Raw genomic sequence first — 21,535 nt, 5'->3', positions numbered from 1 at the left:
CCTCTACTAACTGTGCTGTGGTAACCAGAGAACTGTACGCAGTTAGTTGCACCATCACTTTGGATATAAATAGCATTACCGAAAGCTACGCAGACACAAGAGGAATCCCATCACAACAGAGGGGAGGGATCACTCTGCGCACATAAAGCATACTGACTGCAGCCAGTCTCTATAAGAGACGGGACACACTAGCCTATAGATAGTCAGTACAAAGGGAGCCATTGGGTACAGCCTATTTCACACAGCTATACAAAAAGAAGAAGAAGAAGCTTACTTTATAGTCACGAGCTGCACTGTTAGGACATGGGCCTGCATGGATCCAAGCCTCGAAAACAAGCACAGGTCCTGATGCTGGGTCTGACTGGATCTGGAAAGACCACACTGCTCTACAGGCTGAAGTACAACGAGAGTGTGCTGACCGTGCCCACTGTGGGCTTCAACGTGGAGACGCTTGAGACGGACAGGAGTAGCCCGGGCCTGACGGTGTGGGATGTGGGGGGCCAGAGGAAGATGAGGCCCTATTGGAAACATTTCTATACTGATACAGCCGGACTGGTGTTTGTGGTGGACAGCTGGGATCAAAAGCATCTGGATGAGGCCCGCAAGGAACTACATCGGGTAATTTAAACAGATACTTTTATACTCTTAATTGCACATATTCTTCCTTCAGTAAGAATTGTGTTTTTGTTACTTCAATTGGATGTTTGAGCTACATTGAGCAGAGTGATGTATGCAGAGTTGTACTCTTTAATAAATGGCTCATAGCAGAAGTTAAGCAGATATAAGAACATTTGCACATGCTTATTAATGTCTTGTCAACAACTATACTATACTAAACCAATTTGTCCAAAACTGTGTATAATATTTTAATGAATGATGACAATTCACCCTGCAATAACACTTGAACTTTGCTTAGTTTATATGTAGTATGAAGAACATTTCATTATGACTAAATTCAAGATTCAAGGCTTTATTGTCACGTGCTACAGTGTAGATATGGCAATGGAAAACTTAAGTCACAGGCTCCTCCAACAGTGCAACATGAATACATAGGACATAGAACAAATAAAACAGATAAAATATAACACATGCTCTATTAGTGAAACAATGTATGAGTAACTAAATCATATTTCATTACAACTGTTTTTTGTGTCTATCATTAGTTATCTGCTTATGCACCAGTACAGCATGCCAAACAGAACAAAATATCAATTGTTTGCAAACATATTAATAAATACCCGTATCTCTGTTTAAAATGACATTACAGTGTGCAGTATGTGTGCTCAACTACTCAATGCTTGATAGATATTGGTTAAACACAATAAACCAGTTAACTAAAAGATTTTGTACACAAGTTGACGTTTTTTTGTTTGCTTTCTTCTCTACTTTTAGGTCCTGAGGCATGAGAGTCTCAAAGGAGTCCCTCTCGTGGTCCTTGCCAACAAACAGGACCTCCAGGGCACTCAAAGCCCAGAGGCTCTTTGTGTGACACTGGACTTGAGAAGATTGTGCGAGGGCAGGACCTGGTTCATCCAGCCCTGCTCAGCCACCACCGGCGTGGGGCTGGAGGAGGGCTTCAGGAGGATCGTCTATCTGATGAAGACTCCATTCAAACAGACTCAAGAGGACATTAAGGTTAAGATGAAGTCCAAAGGGTTCAGTATCACAGCTATGAAAAAAGTGGTTTGTCTCTGCAGCAGATGATGGGGGAAAATCTGGTTTGAGAATCATTCAAGTGATTTGCAGGAGTCCTTGTTGTCTGCCTGTGTAATTCAGCAGCAAATGGCCTCATGGCGTATAGGATCAGAGTATAGGAGGTGATGAGAAAAGGAATGAGATTATCTCAGTTTTGATTGTTAATCTACGTAACAGAGAGAAGCTTTATTCAGTGCTGATAAAGACAAAGTGTCCTTGGACCATGGTGATATCCCATGAGGGTGCTGTGATCTTGGGTTAAGACAGCTGGTGTGTCAAGAACTGATATTTGAGCTGAGCCTGAGAGAGAAACTGAACCTTTTGTAAAACAGAGTATTTGCAATGATTCAATCTAAGAGTTGTCTCTATACATGGAAATAAAGACCAAATATATATTGGTCTGTGCGTCAAAACAATTCGGTTCTCCAATTGTGCAACTTTTGCTTGTTTGTTTGTTTTATTTATGTTTAGTTTTATATTTATATTTTTATCAACTTTTATGAAATATAAAGACTTGTTGTTTCGTATAACTATTGGGTCTGTACAACACACATGTGACTTAAACAAAGGCCTATTTGTGACATTGATGTAAAATATAGATGTTGCTACATCATACAAATTAAAGCCATGACAAAACTGTAAAATCTGTCAACTCAAGGCGTGTTTTCAATATGTGTTTATTACCATGCTTACAATATGTCAGTGTTGTTTTGTCTAATGTTGCAATGAAATAAAGAATAATTCATGTTAAAGTCCTGAAATTCAAATTCTTAGATTTTCACATATGGGTTATACCAGGCATTTTTAAAGATATGTCTTAAAAAATACTTACATGCTTATTTTTTGTATTGCAATTGCTGCACAACAATTTCCCTTAAGATAAATATAGGTGTTCTTTATTTTATCTTGTCTGTTTGGCCCTGGATTGGTAAACCGGCCGTTGGCTATTATAGCCTACTGATAGTATCAATTAAAGTAAAGCAAAGTATCTATAGCTGTAAGCTAAAATAAATGACTTTAAAACTAGAAAGAAATAGATATTATGGATGCAGTGGTAGAAAATAATAAGTAGCTACATTTATTTAAGTGCTGTACTTAGGCTTACAATGTTGAGGTACTTAAATGTAATGCAGCTTTCTTCACACACTTTAGTTACTCGACACTTTGCAAATTCAGCTCTTTATTAACCTCTAACGAGGTATATGAAATACATTTCCTTGCATTTATTTAAATCAAAACACCTTCACGATAAAGATTAATTAAAAATATTGCAGCAAAGACCAAAATTAAAATGCATCTTACATTGTAATGCGTCAAGAATAATAATCTAATATAAAATATGGTGCAATGAAAGCGCATCTGGCTGAATAGTGATTACTTCTACTTTTAAATTCAAGTATTTGTTTGACTATCATTACAAACTTTAACTAAAGAATGTGGGACTTTAATTGTAACAAAGAGTTTTCTAAATTATGATATTAGTTGCCTGTGTTAATTGTCATTAAATACAATGATCAAACACAAGGGTGTTTCCCCCCCCTTATTCAAGAAAATATATATGTACATCAACCATAAATATGTGATTCATTGACATCAGTGTAGGCTACAGTTAAAAATTAAATTAAAATAAATATTAAGAAAATAAATCAATATTAAGAGAAAAGTGATAAAAACAAAAGGTAACATCTCAAGTTAATATTAATAAAATACACATTTGGTTTTGAGTTTCTTCTTGTTTTGGTGCTTTTTATCTAATACATCTAATTTGTTGTACAAAAAAAACATTTGTATAAAATCCATCACCTTTAAAGTTTATAAAAAATGTCTTACTCAACATCAGACCAACAGTGTGAGTATAAACAGTGATTGAATAAATGAAAAATGGTATCTTCATGTAAATTACAGAAATCACAAGAATAGTCAATATCAATGTTAATCCCTCTAGTGTCTTTTTTTACAAAATATATTGTATGAAAAATGTTGACTGAAAACTCTTAAACTTTTATTGAGTACAAATGTATTTCCAACTAGCCACATTTATTTCCAATTGATAACTTCATTAAGTGAAGCCCAGAAGAATCTCCCTGAGGGCAGAGTTACACTTTGGATGCTATTTCTCTTATATTTATGTGAGCATTTATCCATGGTAATCTGGGTTTGTATCTTGTAAAGTGGCGCGCCCCGCAGAGACACGTTCACAGTGAAACCAATGAGAGTGAAGGGGATTTCCCCACCCTTCCTCTACGCCACAGCGAGGCTGCCCTCCACCACCGGCAATCCCAGTATGCACCGCGGACAGAGCAGCAAAAAATAGTCCGCAAACGAAAGGCTGAGAAAAGGGAACCAGAAAAGGATAGCTCACAAGCTAAATTCACGATTTAGATTGTATTTACCGCAACTACAACTGCGAACATGGCTGACAACGAGAAACTGGACAACCAGCGGCTGAAGAATTTCAAGAATAAGGGCCGTGATTTGGAGGTAAAAGTTATACAGATTGGTGTCGAAGATCTCTTCCTTTTCTCGGCGCCGCTCTGTTCACGGACAGCTTCGCCTTCTGGCTTCCTTGTGACGTCGTTTCTAATTTCTACCATCGGGAACTTTTTTTACCTTAATCCTTGGCCAGGGCCAATATAATCAGTTATATGTCGCTGGCCTTAGCTGTGCTAACTCCATTTGCTTTCGCTGGTTTCGCTTCACCGTGAGAGCGCGGTGGTTATAAAACATGTCAGAAACGCTAGTCAGAGTTCATCGCCTCCGCTGTATGTACTCTGCTAGCTCGATGCTAGTGAGGCCCACGGGGGACATGCTAGCGCTACTCAGACATATCAGTCCCCGGGTCGGTTTAGGTCGATGTGTTGGCTAGGAAAACTGATATACGTGCCTCTAAAAGTATATTTAACTGACTTATATGTTTTATTAGCCGTATATTTGCATGTTTGGAAAGCTAACAGAGCGGCAGATTCGCGTTATTTTGGTACTGCAGTTAGCTAACCTATGTGCTAACTGATTTGCTAGCCACCGTTAAGCTTGCTGGTAGAGCTTGATGGTGGCTGCAGTTCCACCCATCCCCCGTCTTTACCACCAAAAACAATGGCGGAAACCAGTTAGCCTTTAAACTGGCCAGTTATCTAGACATTTTTAAATTGTGGCGTAGTGTTATTGCGGTATTGGGTGTTTTACCAACGTTACACATGCTTAGAAAACGAGGTTAACACGACCAGCTAGTTAACACGATCACATGACTCTGTTAGATCAAAGCTACACGTTAGCTAACGTTGCATCCATAAGTTACCACTTGATTTATAGTCGGCTCAACATGCCTTTGCTTCGTTAGTGTTCGCAGGGGTGTTGTTTTCAGGCGCCCTCACTCAAGACGTAACTATATGAGCAGGATATAATCACACATCCTGTTTGACAAGTAGCTACTGAAGCGGTCTAGGCCTCTAGACATACGACTAGCTACTTGATAATCACTTGGTGGTCTGTCGGTGATGAACACAAGCATAACCAACAAATACCATCATTTAATGTGAGGTGTATAGTAAAACCTTTATACTCAGTTACCTGTTTATCAGGCATAGTCTTATAATTCCAATGAACACAATAATACATGTCCCTGTTTGTGTTGAAACTGCATTAGATAGGTGTTGAATCACCTGCATGGATGTTTTGGAGATTCATTGTAGATCACTAAACGATACTATTCAACAGCAGCACACAGTACAGTCTGTATAAAAGACAGAATCAGCACCTCTTTCAACCAGCTTCAACAAAGAAACTGAACAGTAAAACCTTCATGAAAGACTCACTGGGACTGCAGTTTTTGCTGAATAAGTATACTTGTAACTATAGTCTTTTCTTTTTTTTAGATAACAACATGAATTGAAATTGTATATTGAAGAATATGTAAATTAGAGGTATTGTTGAGGCACATTTTACAGTAATTTAAGCTAAAGCGAATTAGCACGGGTTTAGGGTGTTCAGCAGTCACATGCAGATTGTGGGATGTTGACCTAATGCTCCAGGTATGACTGATACTACAGATTGACCCTGCTTTCATAAACTTAAACTTGATCCTTTGCCCAGGTTTAATTAGGTCACCAGTGTCACTATTTGGCAATGGCATGTTGGGATTGATCAAAATGGTTGCTGGTTATTTGTATGCAAATGTGTTAATCTGTGCCGCTCTAGAAAATAGTTCCTAAATGTTCTTCATGCTATCTCACCCACAGACTATGAGAAGACAGAGGACTGAGGTAGTGGTGGAACTCAGAAAGGTTGGTACATTTGTATTATCTTGTCTTCTTATCATGATGAATTTCTTCTGAAATGTGCCTGAAGTAATATCTCCGTTTCCCTCCACTACAGAACAAAAGAGATGAGCACCTTCTGAAGAGACGAAATGTGCCCCATGAGGACATCTGTGAGGACTCTGACGTTGACGGAGACTTCAGATCGGTACGATACTAGTCAACTGCTTCTTCTAAGGGTGGCCCACATTAGGTTCCTCTCCCTGGCAATACAGTCCAGAGGTTTAGGATACGATAACATTGTGTCCCTATGATGCTGTGTTCTTGCTCAATCTCAGTTGGGTGGGGCAGAAGTGTGACAAATATACAGTCAACAAACGTTCTCCATGCTAGGCGGTGTCTCATTATCTTCAAGTAAGAGACCGGTTTCAGTGCAGCATCCTTTGTAGAATCACAAAATTGCACTTTGTAAAGCTGTCCGTCATCAGCATTGTAGTCTTTTCTAAATATCTTCTGTGCTTTTGTTGCCCAATACTTCATCTTTGGGATCGGAATTCATGTTATGCAGCATTTCAATTTCAGATAAAACATGCAGGTATAAAGATAATAAATGACTACTCTCATAACAAGTATTCAAAGTTATAGATATGGGTGTGGTAATAATTTGTGATACATACAAGAGCTTTTTATAATGCAAATAGTCGTTGGATTGTGCCAATTTGAGGCACTTTATTTTCAGGTTAGCATTAATATTACCATCATTGATAAGCCAAACCATTAGGCCATGTGCTCATTATATTTAAGGGTTCACAGTGAATGTCACATCCCTTCAAGCAAGTAGTTTTGGCACACGTCACCTACACGTTTTAGGGTAACGACGTAAAATCTCCCAAAAATCGATGGATCGAGAATCCCACCATCACTGGGGGGCTCGGGGCTCTAGGTCGTGTGGTATTGCTGGAATAAAAAGCCACTCAGCACTTCAGAAATTCAATCACAGTAACTGCCTAGTGCCATTGAGAAGGCTGACTTTAAACAGGCTGCTTAGCAATATATCAACAATGACATGCTGCTCTGACTCACTGCAAGACATTAGAGTGGCTTTTGTGTGTACTGACCAATCTGGTTTAAACACTCAACCAGCACCACCTGAGTTCCAGCCTTCGCTGTTTTCAACATTCCTAGGTTCTAGTGGTCAACTTCATGTTGTGTATTCTGGGTTGTGTCTCGGTGTTTTTCTTTTCTAGTTAGTTTTTTGTTGCACGTTACTCAACCGCGTTTATTTAACCGTGCACAGTTATCGGCTGGCTATTGGAGGCACCAGCCGACTCATTTAACTGGGCCTGCTTTCATGGTCAGGGCTTAATTAAAAGTAAGAACGATACTCTGCACACTTGATTCTACACTGGGCCTTCAGCTCCATGTGGAGGCAGTCAGGTGAGGGTGCCAGTTGGCACATTCTCACGTTGAATGCTGGCCTTCACGTCCGGTCTGCTGACTGTTCCAACAGAACACCAGATTGGCTCAAGTGAGAATGCAAGTCACTGCTTTGTCCTGGTGGTATTTCCTGATTCCTAATGTCCTGTTTCTCGTAGTTCCTTTGGTGGCTCTGTTCCCTGCGGTGTCAACTTTACAGAAAAAGCAATTCTCGGAAATACTTGTTTAAATGTGAAGCTAGGAGCTAACCTGCTCAGCCTCCCGTAGTACTGCCAAGAATTAAACTCTGGGGTATTTTCCTTGATCAAACCACTGGATAAAAATGTACTGTGTCTCATCTTGTACTTTTGACTAATGACTCTTTACTTTCCTTTTCAGCAAAACACCTCCCTTGAAGCAATAGTACAAGTAAGTAGGATGTTACATTAATTTGTTATTCTTTGTCATTTATCTCCTTATGGGCTGTGTATATAATGCAGAATTGAACTTGTGTACTTGCGTTACAGAATGCCACCAGTGATAATCAGGGCGTCCAGCTGAGTGCTGTTCAGGCTGCCAGGTAGGAAAACCCACCCTCACACTCTTCTATTCTACTGATCATCTCTTCAGTTTACACCAGCAGCTGACATCTCATTTTATATTATTATACTTTCTTTATAAACATTTAGGGTCACATTTCTCATGTTGTCATATTGATGTTCAGAGGACTAGAGAGCGCTACAATGTAGTCTGCTGCTTATCAACCTGTCAAAGACACATTTGGATTAAGCCAAAAATAAAATGGCTGTTCACTATGAATGAACTATACCGAAGCTGGACAATAGTCAAGTAGTATTTAAATGTGATCCAGATTCACATCTGGTTCATCGGGTGTTTGTGAGCCAGAGACGCTGCACCAATACTTTGTCTGAAAAGGTTCTTTGATTCAAATCGATGGCCTCTTGCAAAATACAGTTCCAGTGTTGAAATTTCAAGGACTGAATGTTTTTCCAGCTCTGTTAGACAGCGGTGATTTACAGTAAGTCAGCCCGGTCTGATTAATGGACATAGTAAATGGCACTGCGGCTCAGTAGTGCAGCCCTGTTTGAGATGAAGAAAATGCTGCATGAGGAAGCCGAAAACATGTTTCTTTATTATTTTACAGCTAGTAATTTTTATTCTTTCATCTATTCACGGCTACCATGCGGCTTTCTTGACACCGAAGATGCCTTCAAGCGTGTCCTGACTTAACGTTGAGGTCATGAGCCGGGCGGTCACTGAGATTGTGATTGACACTGTGGATTCTTGACATTCTTTAGCTGTTTCTCTCTATGTGTCATTGGTTCTTCTTGTTTGCATTTCTCTGTAAAGCCATCAGTATGAGTAATGGTCTTTTGTGCTCTCTTTTGTTTTTGTAGGAAGTTGTTGTCCAGTGACCGTAACCCTCCCATTGATGACCTGATTAAATCTGGGATCCTTCCTATACTGGTCCACTGTCTGGACAGAGATGATAAGTAAGCAGGCTGCGAATGTTTCTTTGTGCTTGTGGCAGCGCATCATGCTCTTTCACGTGTGATAATATTAGTAGCATTATCCCGATCATGTTGAGTTTATGCACACTTCAAATGTATTCAAATGCACACGCAGGGTTTTATCCGCGCCTGCATCTGAAGCACTTATGTAAATGTGTTCTAGTTTCACCTTCCAGGGATGGCAGAAATATAAACGACTCATCAGCAGGCTCTGACTGTTACGCCACGGCCCAGTCACAGTGACTTCAACTCAGCCTTCTGTTTCTCTCTCACCTCTTCACAGCCCGTCTCTCCAGTTCGAGGCAGCCTGGGCTCTCACCAACATCGCGTCTGGGACCTCGGAGCAGACCCAGGCCGTGGTCCAGTCCAGTAAGAGCCCTTTCAACACAACACCTTCTTTTCTCATGTCTCTCCAACATCTCAGTATAAACCTCAATCTATTACCTTTCACTTTATAAACAAATGTGCTTTTATTTATTAGTCAAATGCATCAACGCGGATTCATGTATTTAATGGAGACATTTTTGTATAAGTGTTATGTATTTATTTCCATTAGTCAAAACATTTAAATGGTGGATGTGATGAACATCGTAATGGAGCTAAAGCGAGCTGCAACGTGAGAAAATGGAAACACTTAAATGATTGATTTATTCATCTTGACAATGCATGACATCTTTATCTATGATTGAATTATGCAGAACAGAAGTGTGTAAGTGTCTCTGGCTTCAAATACTTTAATAATAAGATACAGTGAAGTTACTTTGATATTTTCCTACTTTTGCTCTTCTTTTTATTTCTAAGCATGTTGTGGCCTATTCCTTTTTAAGTGTAGATGTGTCCAAGTGGTCATTTAAAGATTCTGAACAGATGAGCTGTTTGAGTAAAAGCCCTGCAGCAGAGTACAAGATTCCTCCTGTGATTGATACCCATCTGTCTCTTGGTGTAGATGCTGTGCCTCTGTTCCTGAGGCTGCTTCACTCCCCTCACCAGAACGTGTGTGAACAGGCGGTCTGGGCCCTGGGCAACATCATAGGTGAGTCGCTGTTGGTGTGTGTGTGTTGGAAAGAAATACCGTGAGTCCCTGGACGGCGTGTGAACCATCTGTGTGTGTGTGTTCTCTCCAGGTGACGGCCCTCAATGCAGAGACTACGTGATCAGCTTGGGAGTGGTGAAGCCCCTGCTCTCGTTCATCAGTCCCTCCATCCCCATCACCTTCCTGCGCAATGTCACCTGGGTCATGGTCAATCTGTGCCGCCATAAGGACCCTCCACCACCCATGGAGACCATCCAGGAGGTGTGTATGCCAGAATGAGACATTAGTACCTGTGTGTGCTGTGTGATGCACGGTTACATGGGTGTTTGTGGAAAAGCAATGATTCAGTGTTTATGAGCGAGAAGCTTCCAGTGAGGCATTAATCATCCAGTCTTCAGTTCATACGGTTCCAGGAGCAACATATCCTGATCGTTAAAAAACAAGAGGATGCTTCATACTGTCTGAAGCTAACAGATAGAGGATCGTTTATGATACAGGAAAACCCTTTCCATACCAGTCACGTCAGATGTGGAACATTCATGTTAAAAAAATATGGGAATAAACCAAAAATAATAAATGTGGACTTCTTGGTTTCTTGTGGTCAGGCCTGAGGATGAAGGCAAAAATAAAGCTGGTTTACATAAAAGAAAAGCCATGTTTGTCTTTTTCTCCCCATAGTCATCCCTCCTGTGTTTTCTTCTGTTCTCAGATTCTGCCGGCGCTCTGCGTGCTGATCCACCACACTGATGTCAGCGTAAGTAGCTTGAGTTTTTTACACAGGCTGTGGTGCCTTGGTCTCTCTTAACTATTAACAGAGCAAATTCAATAAATGCTTCACTGTTGGAGGAAGTTGTTCAGGTTGCAAAGTGTAATGATGAGTTTCCTTTCTTCTTTGCTGCCTCCAGATCTTGGTAGACACAGTGTGGGCTCTGTCCTATCTGACGGACGCTGGGAACGAGCAGATCCAAATGGTCATCGACTCTGGCATCGTCCCTCATCTGGTCCCTCTGCTCAGTCACCAGGAGGTCAAAGTTCAGGTATGAAGGGACACCAGGCACGACGATGATTATGTTAAGGATCACATCTATAAAACATCAAGCATGGTTTAACGGTTATTATTCTCTTAACAAATGTAACGCTTCCTCTTCACACCCAGACTGCTGCTCTGAGGGCCGTGGGGAACATAGTGACCGGCACAGATGAACAGACCCAGGTGGTGCTCAACTGTGACGCTCTCAGCCACTTCCCCGCACTCCTCACACACCCGAAGGAGAAGATCAACAAGGTAAAACTACCTCCTCCCCCCGCACACATACATGCCCCCCCTGGCAGGTGTTGTCTGCCTGGAAGTGATGAAATCAGAGACTTGGTGCTCGTGTGAATGCTGTGTGAAAGTCATAGATGGGGCTTTATAGTATAGATAGTCATTTGTAGGGATTCGCAACATGAAGAACCTCCAGGATGAAGAAGAAGACCTCAGTTGAAGTTAGTCAGTCAGATCGGGTGGGGTTGGGAGAAGGGTTGTTGGTGTGGTTGTGATTGAATGAGTAATTCCTTGGGTTGGTGGCCAGAGGGTGCTGAAGACCACGAGTCTCTGCTGATATCGGAGTGCATCTGAGACCAGTCACTTTGAAACAGAGGCCCACTGTGACCCGGACGATGATTAGAGCCTCAAGAAATGCCTTGGCCCCGCCCACAGCACTCTGTCTCGCCCAGAGGTCCCACCCCTCAGCGCGGACCTCTGGATTCTGATCCAGTTTAAACTCAAACTCAAGTCTTTAAAAAGAGGGAGTGCTGTTCAGTCCTTTTGGCTGCTAATCATGGCCCCATGCAGTCAGGTTCCTCCTCTAGTTAAAGGTGTGACACGATTATAATCTTCTGGCTTCTCTGGTTAGGATAAAACGTCTATGTTTCTATTTCCTTAACAATGTATTTGTGTTGTTTGTCCTGTAGGAGGCAGTGTGGTTCCTGTCCAACATCACAGCCGGCAACCAGCAGCAGGTGCAGGCTGTCATCGACGCCAAGCTCGTCCCCATGATCATCCACCTGCTCGACAAGGTGTGTGTCCGTCTGTCTTTAGAAGCTGCGCAAAGAACAAGAGGATCGTGAAGGATTCTGTTTAATGAGCTTGTGGGGGAAATATGTGTTATTAATGTACTTTTGTTTTTAGGGTGACTTTGGCACTCAGAAGGAAGCCGCCTGGGCCATCAGCAACCTGACAATAAGTGGCAGGAAAGATCAGGTAAGAATCTTCTAAACAATTCAAGTTTTTAACCAATGAGATGTAGTCATGAAAAAATGTGTCTGAGTAAAGGGAGAAGTTAAAAAATGTTCCCTCAATTTCGTTTAGTTTGTGAAATTATTCCTTTTGACGACAGACATTTGAAATGTTGTTTTGAAACCAGTCATTGGCATTTTTCAAAAGGACTAGTAAAAGTAGAAATGAAAGTGAATACCATGTTGCTGTTCCCTTCTGCCTGCAGGTGGCGCACCTGATCGAGAAGCAGGTGATCCCTCCGTTCTGCAACCTGCTGGTGGTGAAGGACGCTCAGGTGGTGCAGGTGGTCCTCGACGGCCTCAGCAACATCCTCAAGATGGCAGACGATGAGGCTGAAACCATTGCTAACCTTATTGAGGAATGCGGCGGTAAGTCCCATCAATGTTTGATTATTATCTGTGTGTTTCTTAACATTAGGTTTCATGCGTGGTTGTGTGGCGTCTGACTTGTTATTTTCTTTGGTTCCTCAGGTTTGGAAAAAGTAGAGCAACTGCAGAATCACGAAAATGAAGATATCTACAAATTGGCATACGAAATTATTGATCAATTCTTCTCTTCTGATGATGTAAGTGAATCCAGTGTCAAAGATGATTTCACTAAAGTTCAAAGTATCAATCCAGTGTTGGTTATCAATAGATTTGCTGTTTGTAAAGTTGAAGCCTTGGACGATCACATTTTACATTTGAATGTAAAAAGAAAAGGTTCCACCACATTTAAGGGTGCGTTCACACCTGCCTTGTTTAGTCCGGTTGAATCGAACCCTGGTGCGTTTAGCCGCTTGGTGCGGTTCATTTGGGTCGATGTGAACGCAGTCCGAGACCTCTTAAGTGAACTAAACAACCGGACTCTGGTCCGCTAAAATAGGTGGTCTCGGAGCGCTTGCTTGCGAACTCTGGAGCGGTTCATTGCTGGTGTGAACGCAGTCCGCACCAAAACATAGGAAGCGCAGTATTTACGTGTCACAAGAACGCGGATATCTTCAAAAATCTTTAGCGAAAGAGTCTTTCAAGACATCCGCGGTTGTTTAGTTAAAGAGTAAAGCAGAATTAATGTTGAACAGTGTCGTGTAAAGTAAAAATTCTCCGTCAGCTACATAAAAGTAAGAACACCTGTCGTCGGTGAAACTGCCTCTGCAGAACGTCTCTCATGGATAATGCTACACATTATCCCGCTTATTACATGGCCACATTCTCAACAAAGTAACGACATGACTCCCAATATTAATTTAAATGCTTTTGTGGATTTAGAAAATGATTTTATTGATTTAAAAAATAGTTGTATGTATTTAAATTGACATGCATCCGCTAAGAAAAATAGTCCGTTGTTACTGTTTGAACTAACGTAGCAACGGCAGGAACTGCTTCGATAGCGTTTTTGAGGAGCTTTTTGATTACAGATTTGAAAAAATCGTTGCTTGCTTTAAAAGTAGCACAATTCATTATGTCAAACCTTGGGACGTATCTAGATATCCCTGCCCTAATGCCAAAGTAACTGGCAACTGAATATGTGTCGCCGTCTGACCTATGTCTGGACCGCTGCGTAAAAAGGAGGGTTTCTGCCCATTACTTCTCCGCTGTTTTCTTGTCGCTCTTGTCAGTTAGTTTCAGCCAAACTGTATACAGTTAAATCGAACGGACTTCTTTGTGCAGATGTGAGCGTCCTTAACAACGGTCAATAAATCCTTGACAGCGGTCTGTCTATTCTGGATTAAAAACGTGTCACGTGTTTTGAATTGACCAATCAGAATCGAGTATTCAACAAAGCCATGTGGACGTTGTCTGATTATATAATCATATGCGCGGGCCGCTAGTGTCTGTTGATCTCCAGACTAACAGCAGCATGAGAATAACCTGCCGAAAGTACCGATGCTCCATGGCGGAGGCTCCGCTAGACATTGCCGGGATTTGCGTTTGTACCCCCTTAATGTCTGACCAATGGTTGAACAGCATTTCCGAGCACATGACTTGTGTTTAAAGTTTATAGTCCGTTTGAGTTTTGCCCGTGTGAACGCAAACCGAACCTTCTGAAAAATGAAACAATGTAACAAACTGTCGTCTGGTGCGCACCAGAGAGCGGACTATTAGGTGTGAATGCACCCTTAGTTGATTGACAGACGAGTTGACGATAAACAGTGAAGATCTAATAATGACTCACAAGTTAGAGTTTGCTTTTGGTAAATCTTATTATGTAGAGGTACCATTAGTGTTTAAACTACTGTCATGTCTGCTGCTGCACCTTGTTAACGCTCTCTCTCAAACCCTTCAGATTGATGAAGACACCAGCCTGGTCCCAGAAGCCATCCAAGGTGGAACTTACGGCTTCAACTCTGCCAACGTGCCAGCCGAGGGATTCCAGTTCTAGACGGCATCTGGGGTATTCTGGAGTTTTGTTCACGATGCAGCACTCTGTTCAACATAAAAAAATTAGGAGAGAAAGAGCGAAAGAGAGCGAGTGTGAGAAATTTGATCCATTGTGCTTGGCTCGTGGGATCCATGGCTGCATCTTATCTGAGAGAAAAATGTGTGGATTTCATTTGGCCTTCCAGGGGAACCAGCCCAAATGAAGGTTGAGATGGCGAGTGGGTGCGAGTGAGAATGAGTGGCTACATGTTGCAAAAAAAGCAAAACATCTACATCGAATGCGTTGAGAGACATGCCGACATAACTTCTGTGTTATTGGAGCTGTCACCTTAGGAAAACTACTTCAAACGACAACAAAAAAACTTGCCGGGGAGAACCAAGGACATCCAAAAATAACAAATCAAGAGATCTTGACATATTACGATACAACCGAAAATAACTAATTTTGAACTGAGATGAACCACGAACCATCACAATTCTACGGTCCTCCGAGAAGAGAGGGTGCCACCCTCAACGTGCCCCTCCCCCAATCGGCCACGCTATCAGACATGTGTGTGAATGGACCCATTGTGTATGAATGTCTGGACTCAGTGCTGAGGAGCCAGGTTCATCTCCTCCAACGAAACGCCCCGACAGGGCACCATCCTCTCCCTCTGGTGGGCGGGGCCAGGAGTCCGGCTGCGCGTGTCGCATGTGCGAGAGAGAGAATGGACGGATGAGTTGTTGTGTGCTTGGCTGCGTGCGTGACTGGGAGTATGCAAGACTGGGTGAGAGCGCATGCAGAGAAATTCAATTACAACATCTGAAGAGAAACAAAATTGCAACAATGAAGTTAGCAAAGGTTTCAGGAAAAGAAATTCTGCCTTTGAAAGAGAGGCTGATCCACAAATCCCTGAAAGGAAGAACTTTGGAAATGAAAAAAAAAAATCATCGTCATCACAAGGATTCTTTTTCTGTTTTGAATTATTGTTAAGTTAGTATTAATTGACACTGGACAATGCTATTGGCAGGTGTGGAGCAGCAGTGCATTGTATTAAGATGCATTTGGTGGCTTTTGGGCTTTTTCTTTTTGCCTCCAGTGTGTTCCTTTTTATGATATTTTTTATTTTCAGCTTTTAGTTTCATTGCTTCTGTAAAGGTAATTGATGACGAGGGTAATCCACCCTCACCTAGGCACCAGACATGGGTTTGATGCTGTGAAACTGACACCATCACTAATCAAACGACCTGTTCCCCGTCACCTCATTATTCTCCCCTCAATCTACAGCAAAACCACTGCTTTGCAGTATCGTTGCCATAGCTTTGACTTATCAAAAAGGGAGAAGAGAACAATGGCCATTTCACGTAGGATTGTGAATCATAACCTTTGCATGTACTAAACTATAGCACAGTTATTTTTTAGGGTATTTTAGTTTCCTTAGGCTGTGGATACAGTGTAATTTTCATTTTAAGTAAAACTGTGCTTAAATGTTACATGTTTCCCTTTCCCTTATCCCTCACTAGTGTCCGATTTGCTAAATAATCTATGGTTTTGCACATGTACTGCAAAGTGAGGCCTGAAGGCATGTTGGTGGGTTTCATAGGTTTTGACCTGCCAACAACATCCTACAATATGCATCACTCAACCACAATCTTTGTTGTCTTTCTAGAGTAATCCAATGATGCTTTTTAGTGATACTTGAGGAAAAAATAAGGACTTTATTTCAGGAGCAGCAGGAAAGGATCTGCTAATGTATCTCAGCTAGACAAAGAGAGGATTTAGCCTCCTTTTTCTCAAGGTCAAAAGGTGTCCCACACGTCAGACTGGAGTTGTCCAAAGTGGGTTCTCCGGAGTAATAAATAACCCATGAACAAGTTTGCTGTACCTTTTTAGTACCTTGCAGAGTCATTAGCCCCATACTACTCTTCCCTCTTATACCAGCTAGGTGTACAAGCTTACCCTTTCCATTTTTTGTGTTAACTTCAAACACTGTAGTAAATGATTACACATTGTGCTCATAAACCTTCTGTTGAACATAGGGGTCTTTTTTTTGCAGCATTCCTTGTTAGCAAACATGTGGTTTCAAATCTGAAATTATGATATGGAAGGTATAAAAAGGTGGTTTGCCCAAAAACCTTTTTGGGAGATAGGCTACAGGATAGGTTGTCTTCAAGAAAATAAATAGTGAAACCCAAATCGAGAGACTGTGTGCGTGTGTGGTCTGTTGTGAAGATGTTGTGTGAATAATCACTGTTTTTACACTATTTTGAAATGCTGATATTGCTTGAAATTCAAATCGAGGAAAAGCGGGTCCTGATTGGCCAGGAAGACAGTTTCAACGCATGCGTACTAAAAGAAACGAAACAAATGATGCCTTCAGGACTGCCGGAAAGGTCGCAGTTATGACAGGGGCGTTACATGAAGAACATGTGCCATGGTTCATTTCAAACTTGCAGTACTAGGGAACTAGCCAAGACATTACAAGAGTGAAATATATATATGCGTAACATTATTTTATTTTTGGAAAGAAGAGTCGATTTAAAGCAACGTCTGGAAACAAACATTTAATAACAAGATTTGTACATAGGTGCTTGAAGGCATCATGAGAAGGAACAGGAAATGAGAGCTTTATTTTGGACAGACCCTTTGCTCCGAGCACGAGCAGACGGTGAGTTAAGATGTAACGCTCAACATCTTCTTAAAACTGTCTACCTTGTGTCACCAACCCTAAATCCATGACATGATAGCCGATGAAAACAAATGGTTGACAGGTCGCTGAGAAGGTAATCGAAATTACTTAAATGTGGCTTACGAAGCCATTAGCATTTGAGTGCGAAGTTGATGTAGTTTAGGAAATGTTAATCTAAACCAAATCAATTATGCGGATACATGGTCTGTTTTCATTTGATGCTTTATGAACCCACATATGCAGTTATGTGATTATTTTCCTGTGAAAGAAAACGATGCGGTTGGTTAACTATTCAAACTTCACATGTCCGATTAACTTCGCGAAATAGTTTTATCTTTTTACTCTCGACTCTGTATGGTAAAGCAGTCAACTTTTTAATGCACTCATTACATGTTGTAATATGGCACATTTAACTAATATATATATATTATTGATCGGGCTGCAACAGGACACCTGTTGCAAGTTTGCACCTGGTTGCTCACACGGCTGCAGAATTACTCTAAATAAAAAAAATTAAAAACTCTAAATATGGATCAGGTTTGTGGGGTCAGTTACACAACTAAACTGCGGGGGTGTGGCTGGGGGGAACTGGGTGTGTGCTGGCAGAGGGCCTCCTATTGTCACTGTGGTGCCAGCTGTAACAAGAGGAACACACGTGACCTTGTTGCTGTTTTTCTGTCTGAGGCATTCCTTATTGTTAAAACCTCTTTTATTATTAGTCTTATGAGATTTGTTTGAAATATAGGCAGTGGTCACTTTACTAGGTGAGGCACACCTGTACAATCTGATTAGTAATAAACAAATGTTTAATTTTTAAAACTGAACATTGGTAATGTTTGTAGAATTGATGGCATAGCTGTTGTATTTGATTGTTACAGATGAACAAAGTTTCAGTCCTCTTGAGTCTATAACTCAGTAGTGCACTCAGTCACAGAATGTAGTACTGGAGACGGTGATGAAAAAGGGCTTTTTACAGTCATGAAAATACAGTAGCTGAGTGCAGTGAACTACTAAAAATAATTTTTTATAACTAATTAATCTGTTGAATAGTCTTCTCTTCGAATATTCTGTTAAATTCCGTTTACAGTCCAAAGAAACATCGAATCCTGACGCATTTAGGAAGCTGAAACTTTCAACCAGTGTTTGGAAAATAAAACAACAATATTTGACGATCAAAATAGTTTCATATTAGGTTTGACTCCCTAAACTTAATCACATTCTGTCCCATTTTTCTATTTCTACTGATATAGAAACAAAATGTGTTTTGCTAAACAGGTGCGGCCCGTAGCTTTTCCTCCGTCCTGCTGTCCTGGCTGCCAGATCTTCTCCCCCCCCCCCCCCCCCCCCTTACCTTCCCCCTGAGCCCGGCCTCTAGTCTCCACTATGGACAACCTGGAGGAGGACCTGACGTGCTCCGTGTGCTACTCTCTGTTCTCGGACCCCCGGGTCCTGCCCTGCTCACACACCTTCTGTAAGAGCTGCCTGGACAACTTGCTCCAGGTGTCCACCAACTATTCCGTCTGGAGGCCGCTCCGAGTCCCACTAAAATGCCCCAATTGCCGTGGCGTGGTGGAGCTGCCTCCGATGGGCGTAGAAGCTCTGCCCACCAATGTATCACTGCGCGCCATCATTGAAAAAGTAGGAGAGAACACAACTTTTACCCTTTGGCAACCTTTACGAATGAAATCCTCTTATTGGTTTCTAAACTTTGCTGCTTCAGTTTGACTTACATGTTTGCTCATCTGCTGTTTCAGTACCAGAGTGACAGCTCGCCGCGACACCCTTCCTGTGAGCAGCACCTCAGGCAGCCTCTGAACATGTACTGCATCCAGGACCGGCAGCTGATCTGTGGTCTGTGTCTGACCATCGGGCAGCACCAGGGCCATCCCATAGACGACCTGCAGGCGGCGTTCATCAGAGAAAAACAGACGCCATCTCTCCTGCTAGCCAAACTCTCTGAGCAGAGATGGGCGCAGGTGGGGAATCCTCTAAGTACGGCTGTGGAAATCTGTTTCACTAAACTCAATGTAAATGCATGTAGGAGTACAAATCCTTTCTGTTCCTCCTCTGTCAGGTGTGTGAGCTGGGGGAGCAGCTGGAGCAGGAGAAGGCCCGCTGCGAGGGTCTGGTGAGGCAGGACCGCAAGGAGGTCAATGAGTATTTTCAGACCCTGGAGGTGGTGCTGGCCAGGAAGAGGCAGGCCTACCTGGAGGCGCTGGATACAGCCGCTGCAGAGGTGTCGCGCGCCTACGACCCGCTCATCCTCAAAGTGAAGGAGCTGCAGGTGAGTCTCGGGGCTAACTGCCGCTATCCATTGTATCTGGATTAAGCTGTTTCCAGTGACGGATTTTGCTGAGGTGAGGCGTCCATGCTGGTTTAGCTTCAAGCGCCTCAAAAATGATTTAATGCCATTGCAGATATGTCGGAGAAATAGGGTTCTGTGTCATAATTTCCACTTGGGTATTGACAATATCCCTATACAAACTTAAATATTGATCTGGGCGAGTTGTCGTGAAAAAGGGTTGCCCCGATTTCACATTCTCCCTGATTGATCACATAATCACGGCCCAAAGGAAGCAGGAACGAGCACATGTTGAAAAGTACCGCTAACCGCCTTATCCCTGCAGGAGGAACAGCTGGACCTGGTGTCGATGGGCTCCTCGGTGGAGGAGGAGCCTAACCCGCTGGTGTTCCTGGAGCAGGTGCATCTGTTCAGAGAGAGGGTGGAGGAGTTCATCAAAATGCCTCTGCCCTCGGCGATCAACCTCTCTGTCACCCCGAGGGCAGCGGAGCACCTCCAGCAGAACTGGCCCGCCGTGACTATCGGCAGCCTGGAGGAAGCCCCCGTCCCCAAGGTGTGCTGCTGCGCCAGATGTGGCGGCGTGGAGGCCGGCGTGGAATCTGAGGCTGGGGGGGATCAGCTCCACGGGGAGAACTTGTGGCGTGAGCTGCAGCCGACTTCTTCTGTGGTGCTGCTGGGGCTGCTGCTGCTGCTGCTGGCAGTGCTGTGGGTGAACCCGGTGGGGGGGGCCTCGCTCGGTTTCTCTCTTCTCTCCCAGTTCAGTCAGTTGGTCCAAGGTCTGAGCGGTGATGTCATCACATCTGTGTGGGACTCGGCGGGGTCAGGGTTCACGGTGATAGAGGCTGCTGTGGAGAGATGGAGCGCTCACCTCTCCTCTGTGGGAGAGAAGGCCTTCGAGCAGCTGGCCGCCTTCTTCAGGACTCTGACATCACACTGACACACACCGAGTCTCACTGAGGCACTCCTGTAGTACAGCGGGTAAAATCCAACTGAAAAACCTTTAAACATCTGCTTTTGTCCCGATAAAGGCAATGAGTAAATGAATAAACACAAGGCATGGATAATTGATACTACAGAAATAATCATTGAATATAAATGACCTTATCGAGCTGTAGTCCCCTTCAAGATTCCCTGTTGTCTTATGCAGACCTGGGGAAAAACCAGTTACGTCTCGGGTATTTATGTTCAAGTTCTTGCAAGTTCAAAATGTGAGCAGTTTACGTTACATTTTATGTATTGAATTGTGGTGTGTTTTTCTAGTTATGGTTCACACTGCCTCGCAATTAAGCATTTATCATACCCAACACTAATCAAACAGCTTTGAAGCTTGGCATAAAGGACTGTAAATATTGGGGCATGTCAGCAGCTCTCCTGGTGTCAGAGAGCTGCTGACCTCAGAACAGCTGCTCCTGTATATCCTCACAGGGACGCAGCTGTGTGGACTTTAGAGCTGATGCTAAACACACACGACTCAGTGCCTTTAACCATCACGCTCTTATCTCACCCCACTTATTTTCCTTGTTGTACTGGATTGTAGTTTCACCAGGACCAAAAGCTCAACCCTCTTTTTTTACTCCAGCAGTGGGCAAATATACAAATTGTATTATAGCCTTTATAAAAGCTTTACCGTTGCAATTTACATCAAATAAAGTATTTTTGCTCTGGCAGACCTTTCCTGAAACACCAGTCAGTATGCCAAGCTGCATTCCTAAATATTATAATGTCATAATGTTACAAGCATCAAAGACATTTTGGTTAATGTCAGGCGTTTTCCACAAATGTCACCCCAACCTGTATTAGTTTCTTAACTTTTTGGTTACTGTATTATGTAAATTATAATAAAAGTTCTAATGTGTAGTATTTGTTTTACTATATCTGTGCCAGTGTAAGATGGGCTAGAATTCAATGTGTAAGCACTGAGCAGTATGTCTCAAAGTGAAGCACAATTAACAGCCGCTTGCTACATCTGTCTGTCATGTGGCGTCCGACCATCACAT

At 42.5% G+C, this 21,535-nt stretch overlaps 3 protein-coding genes across 3 annotated transcripts; all 3 read left to right on the top strand.

Annotated features, from left to right (window-relative positions):
• The first annotated feature begins 107 nt into the window (after positions 1–107).
• LOC117456833 (ADP-ribosylation factor-like protein 14) lies at positions 108–2,450 on the top strand. The gene is made up of 2 exons (XM_034096657.2): positions 108–618; positions 1,393–2,450. The coding sequence occupies exons 1-2, from the start codon at positions 304–306 to the stop codon at positions 1,702–1,704; spliced, it is 627 nt and encodes a 208-aa protein (XP_033952548.1). The 5' UTR covers positions 108–303; the 3' UTR covers positions 1,705–2,450.
• Positions 2,451–3,924: 1,474 nt separating this feature from the next.
• Positions 3,925–16,747, top strand: kpna4 (karyopherin alpha 4 (importin alpha 3)). Its single transcript, XM_034098088.2, has 17 exons — positions 3,925–4,176; positions 5,931–5,975; positions 6,067–6,156; positions 7,764–7,793; positions 7,892–7,944; positions 8,783–8,878; positions 9,180–9,265; positions 9,843–9,929; positions 10,021–10,190; positions 10,639–10,683; positions 10,835–10,966; positions 11,086–11,214; positions 11,883–11,987; positions 12,100–12,171; positions 12,413–12,575; positions 12,678–12,772; positions 14,473–16,747. The coding sequence occupies exons 1-17, from the start codon at positions 4,108–4,110 to the stop codon at positions 14,566–14,568; spliced, it is 1,563 nt and encodes a 520-aa protein (XP_033953979.1). The 5' UTR covers positions 3,925–4,107; the 3' UTR covers positions 14,569–16,747.
• Positions 16,748–18,573: 1,826 nt separating this feature from the next.
• Positions 18,574–21,389, top strand: trim59 (tripartite motif containing 59). Its single transcript, XM_034098089.2, has 4 exons — positions 18,574–18,874; positions 18,991–19,212; positions 19,311–19,520; positions 19,864–21,389. Exons 1-4 carry the CDS (start codon positions 18,620–18,622, stop codon positions 20,473–20,475), a joined length of 1,299 nt encoding a protein of 432 aa, XP_033953980.1. The 5' UTR covers positions 18,574–18,619; the 3' UTR covers positions 20,476–21,389.
• Positions 21,390–21,535: the final 146 nt, after the last annotated feature.

Source organism: Pseudochaenichthys georgianus, chromosome 13, assembly GCF_902827115.2.
Source record: "Pseudochaenichthys georgianus chromosome 13, fPseGeo1.2, whole genome shotgun sequence".
In the NCBI taxonomy this organism is placed as follows: domain Eukaryota; kingdom Metazoa; phylum Chordata; class Actinopteri; order Perciformes; family Channichthyidae; genus Pseudochaenichthys; species Pseudochaenichthys georgianus.
This window is presented reverse-complemented; position numbering and strand designations above follow the sequence as displayed.

Excerpts from the sequence above, each read along its gene's own strand:
- LOC117456833 (XM_034096657.2), top strand. The coding sequence starts at position 304 with ATGGGCCTGCATGGATCCAAGCCTCGAAAACAAGCACAGGTCCTGATG. Across the intron at positions 619-1,392 it reads CCCGCAAGGAACTACATCGG|GTCCTGAGGCATGAGAGTCT; the intron begins GTAATTTAAACA and ends CTCTACTTTTAG.
- kpna4 (XM_034098088.2), top strand. The coding sequence starts at position 4,108 with ATGGCTGACAACGAGAAACTGGACAACCAGCGGCTGAAGAATTTCAAG. Across the intron at positions 10,191-10,638 it reads CCATGGAGACCATCCAGGAG|ATTCTGCCGGCGCTCTGCGT; the intron begins GTGTGTATGCCA and ends TTCTGTTCTCAG. Across the intron at positions 10,684-10,834 it reads TCCACCACACTGATGTCAGC|ATCTTGGTAGACACAGTGTG; the intron begins GTAAGTAGCTTG and ends TGCTGCCTCCAG.
- trim59 (XM_034098089.2), top strand. The coding sequence starts at position 18,620 with ATGGACAACCTGGAGGAGGACCTGACGTGCTCCGTGTGCTACTCTCTG. Across the intron at positions 18,875-18,990 it reads TGCGCGCCATCATTGAAAAA|TACCAGAGTGACAGCTCGCC; the intron begins GTAGGAGAGAAC and ends CTGCTGTTTCAG. Across the intron at positions 19,521-19,863 it reads TCAAAGTGAAGGAGCTGCAG|GAGGAACAGCTGGACCTGGT; the intron begins GTGAGTCTCGGG and ends TTATCCCTGCAG.